The sequence below is a fragment of the Hemibagrus wyckioides genome, linkage group LG04 (genome assembly GCF_019097595.1).
Source record: "Hemibagrus wyckioides isolate EC202008001 linkage group LG04, SWU_Hwy_1.0, whole genome shotgun sequence".
Taxonomy (NCBI): Eukaryota; Metazoa; Chordata; class Actinopteri; order Siluriformes; family Bagridae; genus Hemibagrus; species Hemibagrus wyckioides.
The window spans coordinates 3,129,236-3,139,968 of record NC_080713.1 but is presented as its reverse complement, the minus strand read 5'-3'; the positions used below and the strand labels follow the sequence as shown (position 1 = coordinate 3,139,968).

The window sequence follows — 10,733 nt, the reverse complement described above, 5'->3', positions numbered from 1 at the left end:
TTTCTTCTCCCTCATACACTCACAGTCATCGCAGGAAGGCCATTGATCACATCCCTAAACTTCTGCTTCTTTTTTGATGCAGACTGAAATAAAAATAAATGCTTCCTGACGTCGGCATCCATCAAACCTCACACACACACACACACACACACACACACACACGCACATGCTTCTCTTGTATTATGTCTTTGATTCAGGGTCAGATTTGGTGAAGCAACTTATATATCATTACACACACACACACAAAAAAAACATAGATAGATAGATAGATAGGTGTACTGATAGATAGATAGATAGATAGATAGATAGATAGATAGATAGATAGATAGATAGATAGATAGATAGATAGATAGATAGATAGATAGATAGATAGATAGATAGATAGATAGATAGATAGATAGATACTTTATTCATCCCATTTTTACAATTTACAACTTCCAGTAGTATCCACAAACATAGGTAATAAGGTAATAAAAAAAATTAATTAAAAAAATAAAATATAAAATATTATACAATAAAAAATAACTCAAATATTATAAAATATTATAATAATACTAAATATTAGAATTTAATGGTACAAAATATAACAAAGAACACTAAATACTAGAAATTTTAAGGTATAGGAGATATTAAGAATTGCACATTAATTCCTTTACATGTTGTATTCTAGAGTATATGAGCATGTTCCTTCTCTCATACCACCAGAGGAACATTAATGGATTTATGGAACGTTTTCCTTCAGTATAAATAAATGAATGATGTTGTGTCTGTGAGTCTGATCTAAAACGAGTCTGTCGGCTTTCAGTGTGTTTAGACATGTGTTTTTCCCTCTGTTGGAGAACCTTACACAGAATTTTACTGGCTGAAGATGAAATTTCAGCTGCTTTTTAGATGAACAAGCACTCAGAGCATCTCAGAGAGCAGGAATGGGTTTGATTTCAACATTTACTTTGAAGATACAAACATTTGTGTGGGAAAATATTTTCATTTCTGAACTTTTCTATGAATCTATCACCCCTAGTAGGTTAGGGAAAAACAGAATTCCTTCTGAAACACTACAAATTCTTAAAGTCCTGAGAGTCTACTTTCATATTAACCTCCACTGTGGAGAGGAACATGGGAAAGAACTTTGGCATCAATGAAAGTGTGAACTGCACGAAGAACATTTCAGCAGTTTCGTTGTAGCTTCTGTGTGACTATCGTGATGTACCTCTGTCCTAATCATTTCGCTCCAAACTTCTGTATTTTTTGGTAGAAGCTTTGAATCTGACATCATCAACACAGTGTGTGTTCGTGTCTCGTAGAACGCGCCTGAGGTTTTGGCCTGTTCTGATCGTGTGTGTGTGTGTGTGTGTGTCTCTGGCCTGAGGCTTGTATTATGGTTGCGGCCTGGCAGGCATTCTCTCTCTCCTCATTTGTAAACACACACCTCCTCCATCACGGTCATCAGAGAGCCGCTGTCCTCACGTCAGGAAGAGCTCTGACCTCATCACATCCCTGACAGCGACATGGGAGAGGACGGATTCGGAGAGAGACGGACAGGAAAGAACAGAAAACAAGCCACGCAGAGACGCCAGTGATGAATTACGATCTGCTGCCTGTCTTGTGAGTCAGGGTGAAGGTGAACGCTCTGATTGGAGAGACTTACAGTAAATAAAGGATCCTCACAGGCCAAAACTCTGGGATTAATGTCATGCTTGTTAGAGAAAGAAAGGAAATAAGACATGATTTATAACGTCCGTCTGAACATTTCTAATTCAGTGAAAAGTTCTTATGAAGTCTGTAAATCTTTCAGAGATTTAAAGTTAAGCTTTAACTGAATACTTTAACATCCACCATATTTTATATTTCTTTATATTATCATGGCAAGGCTTTTGCAGGAAAGGACCAGATTGCTTACTATACAAAAAAGCACCAATAAATTCACAACGAACGTGAATCGATTCATTACACTGCGACATCGATTCAATTCAATTTATTTGTATAGCGTCTTTTTACAATGGACATTGTCTCAAAGCAGCTTTACAAAAGAAGAGAAAGAGAGAAAGGAGGAACAAAATGATTAAATTAAATCATTAAACTATTTGATGTACGCTAACAAGCTGAACAGAGTCGGCTCTCAGTGTTCACCTGAATGAACCGACTCAGTGAGTCGACTCTTGCGAATGACACATCATTAGCTGATCCCTCAGGGAGCCTCTTGTTCCTTTTAGTCTGCAGTGTTTATCACAACACTACTTCTCAGGGGAAACTCTCTCAGGAATCAAACCCTGGTTCACTATTATCAACAGATAGACATAAAAATGCTAAAGAATCATATAGAACAAATAATGTGTACGAAATACATCAATGTTTTTCTTTTCCTCTTCACACAGGAGAATGACTCTGCTGCCATCTTGTGGCGAAGAAGAAAATCGCACAGCATGACGAGACGGTTTGTTGTCATCTCCATAGCAACAACTCATTTACCTGTTCTTCAGACAAGAAGTAAGGAACCACGACGAGAACGAGAAAGAATCGGGTTTTCATCCCATCATGACCTCTTCACCCTTCTCCAGGTATGACTGAATTCAGCTGATGTATATATACACAGTATGATGATAAGAGTAGATGATTGGAATATTCAACATAGGTCTTATATTTATTATGAATATTTACAATACACAAAAGTAGGCCTTCATAAGTTCCTTTACAAAGCTGCTTCATTTGGCACTTTATCATCATCATCATCATCATCATCATTATCATCATCATCATCTTAAAACTAGGACAATGTACAACATACTGTATATGAACATAGTGGCAGTGAGAGACACAGATCTGCCATAACATTGTGAGCAGTGAGAGGTGAAATGAAGACTGAGTATCTCCTCATCATGGCACCTGTTAGTGGGTGGGATATATTAGGCAGCAAGTCAACATTTTGTCCTCAAAGTTGATGTTAGAAGCAGGAAAAATGGACAAGCGTAAGGATTTGAGCGAGTTTGACGAAATTGTGATGGCTAGACCACTGGATCAGAGCATCTCCAAAACTGCAGCTCTTGTGGGGTGTTCCCATTCCCATTCTATTTATATACAGACTTTATTGCCAAAAGTTTTGGGACACCCCTCCAAATCATTGGATTCAGGTGTTGTTTTTCAGGGGTTGGACTCAGCCCCTTAGTTCCAGTGAAAGGAACTCTTAATGCTTCAGCTTCATACCAAGACATTTTGGACAATTTCATGCTCTTTGTGGGAACAGTTTGGGGATGACCCCTTCCTGTTCCAACATGACTGCACACCAGTGACCAAAGCAAGGTCCATAAAGACATGGATGAGTGAGTTTGGTGTGGAGGAACTTGACTGGCCTGCACAGAGTCCTGACCTCAACCCCATAGAAAACCTTTGGGATGAATTAGAGCAGAGACTGTGAGCCAGACCTTCTCGTCCAACATCAGTGTCTGACCTCACAAATGACCACATTTCTAGAGGAACGGTCAAAAATTCCCATAAACACACTCCTAAACCTTGTGGAAAGCCTTCCCAGAAGAGTTGAAGTTGTTCTAGCTGCAAAGGGCGGGACAACTCCATATTACATTCATGTACAGTAAAGGCAGATGTCCCAAAACTTTTGGCAGTATAGTGTATTTATGAATAATTATTGTTGTTTATTAAAGCTGGATGATACAGAGTACTTTCCTAAAACATTTCCTTTCGCATCCCAATTCCTCTTTATTTTGTATTTTTATTTCCAGAGATGCACAGCTGAAGAGTATGGAGTTGACCATAAGCAATGCTGAGAAGTACATGGGTCAGATCTGCACGCTGCTCGCTTCTTACACGCGCAAAACGGCTAAACTGAGAGATAAAGCCGATGCCCTCGTCCAGCAGCTGCAGGAATACGCCGGCACCGAAGGGCCTGAGTTCAGAATCTGCATGAAGAACTTCTCCGAAGATTTAGCCATGGTGCAGGATTACAGACAGGCCGAAGTGAGAGGAAATGCGGCTACAGAAAAAAATATATATATTCATAATAAATGCAAATATTTAATAATATTAAAAAAATGAAAATAACTTAATAATATATATATTTTTAATTATTTAAAAAATATTGAATTTATTGCAATATTTATATTGCATTTGGTGAAAATTCCTTAGGTATCTTTCTTTAATATATATACGGAAATATCATGAATAAAAAACTTTAAGGAAATAACAGCAAATATATAACTTAATATATATATATATATATATATATATATAATTTCATTATTTCAAGTATTTTTGATTTTTTAACTATAATCATAACCAATTACTATTAAATATGTAATGTATTAAATATTGATTGCATTTATTTAAATATGTATTAAAAAAATTAAAATAAATAAAATATTCTATTGTTTTTAAAATATTTTTTTTAAAATAAATATTATATTAATTTTAAAAAAATATTTCTAAATATTCCAAAGAATATAATTTGAAATATAATGCTTTTTCTGATGTGACTGTTGCTGTTTTGTAGGTTGAGAGGCTGGAAACTCGCGTGGTCTCTCCTTTAAAGGCATACGGGAATATTGTGAAAACTAAACGAGTGAGTAAGTTTAGTGAATAAGAAAAAACTGATTACATTTACTACAAGCACAATCCCTGAGTGTATATCCTGAGCTTGGAAAAGGTTCTCTAGTCTCTGATAAAACCAGAATTTTTGGTCTTGAGGTAAAGTGGCACATTTAGTAGAAACCTGTTATTGCACATCATTCTGAGAATTCCTATAATACAGTGAAGCATGGTGGTGGTAGCATCTTATATGTTAGCAGGGCAGTGGTAGCTCAAGTGGTTAAAGCTCTGGATTGTTGATCAGAAGGTCAGGATTCAAGCCCCAGCACTGCCAGTCTGCCACTGTTGGGCAATTGAGCAAGTCCCTTAGCCCTCCCTGCTCCAGGGGGCGCTGTATCATAGCTGTCCCTGTGCTCAGATCCCAACTTCCTCAGCTGGAATATGCTGTAAAGTATGTGTGGTGATTATAAAGGCTTCTATATAAAGGATACTTTCCCAGAACAAACTGTGTATTTATACTGACATGTACTTGCACAGAACTGGACTCCATTGGACTTCAGATAAAATCCTGTCAATTAAGTCCCATCCATTTGTAACATCTGCACTTCTCTGGTTTCCAGGCAGACTTGAAGAGGTTCAGTGCGGATCGTAACAGGGAGATAAAAGAGCTGCAGAGATTGGAAAAGATCCGGCTGAAGAACCCAGGAGACAGACAGAGCATCGTATCCTTCTGGAACCGACACATTTATGTTTACATTTCACATTCATGTAGATCAGGGTTCCTCAAATCTTTCCCTGGAGGGCCAATGCACTGCTCTAACCCTGATCAAACTCCTCTACCTGTGATTTTCTAATGACCCTGAAGACACTGATTAGCATGCTCAGGTGTGTTTGATTAAGGTTAGAGCGAAACTCTGCAGGAAAGTGGATCTCATGGGCCAGATTTGAGGATCCCTGATGTAGATAATACAGACAGATTGACAGCATTCTGGTTTTCTGCTTATTGTCCTTAATCCATACGATCAGACGCAGGTAAGCGGGTTATCTGTCATCATTTTAATATTTAATAATCATTCTCACTTGATTACATCCAAAACATTGATTATTATTATACATACACATATACCGATCAGCCATAACTTTATGACCACCTGCCTAATATTGTGTTGGTCCCCCTTTTACTGCCCAAACAGCCCTGACCCGTCCTGCACTGTGTATTCTGACCCCTTTCTATCAGAACCTGCATTAACTTCTTCAGCAGTTTGAGCAACAGTAGCTCGTCTGTTGGATCGGATCACATGGTCCAGCCTTCTCTCCCCATGTGCATCAATGAGCCTTGACCGTCCATGACCCCGTCGCCGGTTCACCACTGTTCCTTCCTTGGACCACTTTTGATAGATACTGACCACTGCAGACCGGGAACACCCCACAAGAGCTGCAGTTTTGGAGATGCTCTGATCCAGTGGTCTAGCCATCACAATTTGGCCCTTCGTCAAATTCGCTCAAATCCTTACGCTTGTCCATTTTTCCTGCTTCTAGCATCAACTTTGAGGACAAAATGTTCACTTACTGCCTAATATATCCCACCCACTAACAGGTGCCATGATGAGGAGATCATCAGTGTTATTCACGGCACCTCTCAGTGGTCATAATGTTATGGCTGATGGGTGTATGTAAAATATAGTGAGATAACTTGAGATCGAATTAGATTTGATTAATCCTGTCCAGGCGGAAACAAACGTGCAGAAAGCAAGCAGCAACGCCAACAGGAGCTCCAGGCAAATGGAGGAGACCATCACGGAGTTCCAGAGACAGAAACTGTGTGATGTAAAGGTCAGTCAGTTGGTCTCCAGAACACTGTGGGCATCACAACCGAGTTATATCACTTAACCTAATAAAATGCTCTTATTGCAGAGGATCTTCACCGAGTTCATCATGGTGGAGATGCTGTTCCACTCCAAAGCTCTGGAAGTTTATACACACACCTTCAACAACCTGGAAACTATGGACATTGACAAAGATCTAGAGGTGAATATTCAATGATTCACTATATCCAAGTCTTTTCTTTCCTTTAAAAAACTCCAAAAAAAACCCTTAATTCTATTTTGATAATAAATTATTTTAAAATAGAAAGTGTTGTTTTGGATTGATAGAGGTGCAAGTGAAATGTATAGAAGGATGCGAGGATGGATGGATGGTCGGTTAGTTAGCTGGATAAATAAATGGACAGACAGATTAAATTAATGATGGATGGATGGTTGGCTGGATGGTTAGATGGATAGATGGAGGAACAAATAGACTGAATGTAAAATTTATTGATATATGGATTGAAGGATGGATGAACAGATGATTAGATGGATGAATAGTTACATAGATGGATGGATGGATGGATAGACTTCCCTAGAGGGAAATTATTCTATTAGTTCATTTGCAACATTGTTGTTAGACAGAAACGTGCAACAGAAAGACAAATAATTGAATTATTATTACAGTTACTGAGATTCATTAAGCATCATCTAGCAGTTCAGTGCAGCTTTCTGTTCTTTGTATCTTGCAGGAAGCACAACATCAGCAGATTGTTCATATAAATTAAACCTCAGAATGCAAGAGCAATCAATTGTTTCCTGTGAGGGTCAGTGTGAGGGTCAGTGGAAGCATAGTGTACAAGTCTAGATCAACCTAGCAGCATAAATTATTATTACTGCTTATTGTAACATGGCTACATTATATCATAATCTAAATATTGTGATATTTTTAAATGTTTCCTGATGTAAATCAAAAACTATTTCATTTTTTAAATGTTTTTACTCTGGTGGTCAAAGTTAAATTTCATCAGCTAGTTCCCGTTTTGAGCATGTTATTGTGGTATTGTGTCACTAATCCCAAGAGCCACAGACAAATTAAATAATATATGGATGGATGGATGGATGGATGGATGGATGGGAGAAGGGATGCATGGATGAATGGATGGATAGATGGATGGATGGATGGATGGATGGATGGATGGATGGATGGGAGAAGGGATGCATGGATGGATGGATGGATGGATGGATGGATGGATAGATGGATGGATGGATGGGAGAAGGGATGCATGGATGGATTAACAGATGGATGGATGGATGGATGGATGGGAGAAGGGATGCATGGATGGATGGATGGATGGAGAGATGGATGGATGGATGGGAGAAGGGATGCATGGATGGATTAACAGATGGATGGATGGATGGATGGGAGAAGGGATGCATGGATGGATGGATGGATAGATGGATGGATAGATGGATGGATGGATGGATGGATGGATGGATGGATGGGAGAAGGGATGCATGGATGGATGGATGGATGGATGGATGGATGGATGGATGGATGGGAGAAGGGATGCATGGATGGATGGATGGATGGATGGATGGATGGATGGGAGAAGGGATGCATGGATGGATGGATGGATGGATGGATGGATGGGAAAAGGGATGGATGGATGGATGGATGAATTGATGGATGTAGGGATGGATGGATGAACAAATGGATGGATTAACAAATGGATGGATGGATGGATGGGAGAAGGGATGCATGGATGGATGAATGTAAGTATATACAGTATGTACGTATGTATGGATGAATGGATAGATGAATTGATGGATGGATGGACGGATGGATGGATGGATGGACGAATGGATGGATAGATAGATAGATAGATAGATAGATAGATAGATAGATAGATAGATAGATAGATAGATAGATAGATAGATAGATAGATAGATGGATGGACGGACGAAAGGATGGATGGATGGATGGATGGATAAACACAAGAGCCAATAATATTTCAATATGCAAATGATTTTCTTCAATTTATTTAGCAGAAAAATAGGAGAAAGTGTTCAGGGGCTGGGTTTATTTTATATGCAGAGCATTCTAATTTGCATAATCAGAGAATCTCACTTTTCTGATGAAGTGTAGATGTTTTTGATCTGCTGTTTATTTTGTCAAATAAAATATAAATAGCTGAATTTATTATCTTGTGAAATAAAAGAACTCACGTGAAGGACAATGTGCTTAATCTCTTCTACAGTTTTTCAGGAATCAAATCCAGATTTCTGCTCCTGTTCTGGAAAACCCTGCTCCTATCTCTGGTGTTCCTCAGTACCCAAGTCCCGTTCCATCTCCACTCTACACGCTGACCCACCAGCCGAGCCTCTCTTACCCCACACGCACCACGGGGCAGCTGAAAAAGGTTCATTAATCCATGTACATGTAGTTAAAGTGGAAACATCATGACTCATGACTTATGCTTTCTATAATAAATGAGGATGAGCGCACCTCGAGGTTTGTACATGCTCTAACACTACAATCTCTCAGCAGGGTTCCTCAAGGGTTCTCTGAAAAGTTCAAGAAGAGCGCTATAGGATCGAATGAAGAGCTCACTGTTAGTTATAAACATGTTCTTCAGACCAGTGACAAAAATTAAAGGTGTCAGGAAAAACTAAAAAGAACCATTGTTGGTTTCCCAAAGAACCTTTTAGTGAACGGTTCTTAAAAAGGACCCATTTTTTTTGTAATGCCATAAAGAACATTTGATCATCTAAAGAACCTTTTTTTCACTAAAAGGAATCATTTGTGCACTGGAAACTTTCCAAGGATGTTAAAGGTTCTTCATGGGTTCTTCATGGGTTCTTCATGGTTTCTTAAAACCATGTGATTTCCATAATTCCAAAGCTATTATTATAGAAGCCCTTCCACATGATAACATACTCTATGATGGTGTTTTTTCTCCATTTCTTGCTATCACCATTAATCAAACGTTGCCTTCAAAACCCAAACAAAAAGAGGGTCTTCAATAGCATCACTCTAAAAGAACTGCTCCAGTTAGATTTCACAGTATTACTATTATCAGGTTTATAGGACCAAATACATATCTACATTATCTTCACCTGGTTTCATAACTGACCTTTTTCAAAACGAAGCTCTGCTGAATTCTCTATTCTGATTGGCTGATTCATTTCTGGTCAGTAGCACAGCTGCAAATCACAGGTTTACACCAATCAGGCATAACATTATGACCACCTACCTAATATTGTGTTGGTTTTGCCTCCAAAAGCCCTGACCCATCAAGGCATGGACTCCACTAGATCCCTGAAGGTGTGCTGTGGTATCTGGCACCAAGATTTTAGCAGCAGATCCTCTAAGTCCTGTAAGTTGTGAGGTGGGGCCTCCATGGACTTAAAGGATACTTTTGATAGATACAGACCACTGCAGACCGGGAACACCCCACAAGAGCTGCAGTTTTGGAGATGCTCTGATCCAGTGGTCTAGCCATCACAATTTGGCCCTTCATCAAACTCGCTCAAATCCTTACGCTTGCCCATTTTTCCTGCTCCTAACATCAACTTTGAGGACAAAATGTTCACTTGCTGCCTAATATATCCCACCCACTAACAGGTGCCATGATGAGGAGATACTTATTCACTTCACCTCTCACTGCTCATAATGTTATGGCTGATCTAAAGATGTTTTCCAATCGCCTCTGTCTCTCTTCCTCAGACTCTAACCAGAACATTCCGTAGTCAGCAGGAGATAGACGAGGAGGAGGAAGAGGAGGAAGAAGAGGACGAGGAGGAGGAAGAGGACGAGAGGTACGACTCAGAGGAAGACGTGGAGCAGCCGCAGACTTTCCGCCAATCCTACGCTGCTCAGTACACCACAACTCTCAGACAGAAATGAGAAATATTCAGAAATTTGACGTGTGTGTAAAAAAACGTGTAAAAAAAGAGCGTAATTTGTAGAGTCTGTAAATGATCTTTATTAGAAAAAGAACTTCAATTCAATTTAAAATTTTATTTGTATAGCGCTTTTAAGCATGGATAAAAAATATAAGAGTTGAGAATAAAAAATGTAAAAATGTATAAATTAATAATAAATAATAAATATATAATAAATAAAATGTAAAAAAAAAAAATAAAGAAATTCTTACTGACTTACTGCCCAATCAAATTATTATTATTATTATTATTATTATTATTATTATTATTATTATTATTATTCAAGTCTATACTGTATTTTAATTCTGTATATTAAATTAATAAATATTTATATTGCCCAGTATAAATAACTCTCAACAAATGTTCAGTAAAAGTAATCGTATGTCATTAAAAAAAAAAAGAAAGTAAGTAAATGAAATATTGAAATGATTCCAGACTTTATTT

At 38.3% G+C, this 10,733-nt stretch overlaps 1 protein-coding gene across 1 annotated transcript; it reads left to right on the top strand.

The window, feature by feature from the left end:
• Window positions 1–2,178: 2,178 nt before the first annotated feature.
• LOC131352185 (CBY1-interacting BAR domain-containing protein 2-like) lies at window positions 2,179–10,373 on the top strand. Its single transcript, XM_058388127.1, has 9 exons — window positions 2,179–2,558; window positions 3,735–3,969; window positions 4,502–4,570; window positions 5,157–5,258; window positions 5,563–5,568; window positions 6,265–6,369; window positions 6,451–6,564; window positions 8,603–8,764; window positions 10,072–10,373. The coding sequence occupies exons 1-9, from the start codon at window positions 2,536–2,538 to the stop codon at window positions 10,249–10,251; spliced, it is 996 nt and encodes a 331-aa protein (XP_058244110.1). The 5' UTR covers window positions 2,179–2,535; the 3' UTR covers window positions 10,252–10,373.
• Window positions 10,374–10,733: the final 360 nt, after the last annotated feature.

Coding starts and splice junctions, on each gene's coding strand:
- LOC131352185 (XM_058388127.1), top strand. CDS start 2,536: ATGACCTCTTCACCCTTCTCCAG. Junction 3,970..4,501: donor AGGATTACAGACAGGCCGAA/GTGAGAGGAAAT, acceptor GCTGTTTTGTAG/GTTGAGAGGCTGGAAACTCG. Junction 6,565..8,602: donor ACATTGACAAAGATCTAGAG/GTGAATATTCAA, acceptor TCTCTTCTACAG/TTTTTCAGGAATCAAATCCA.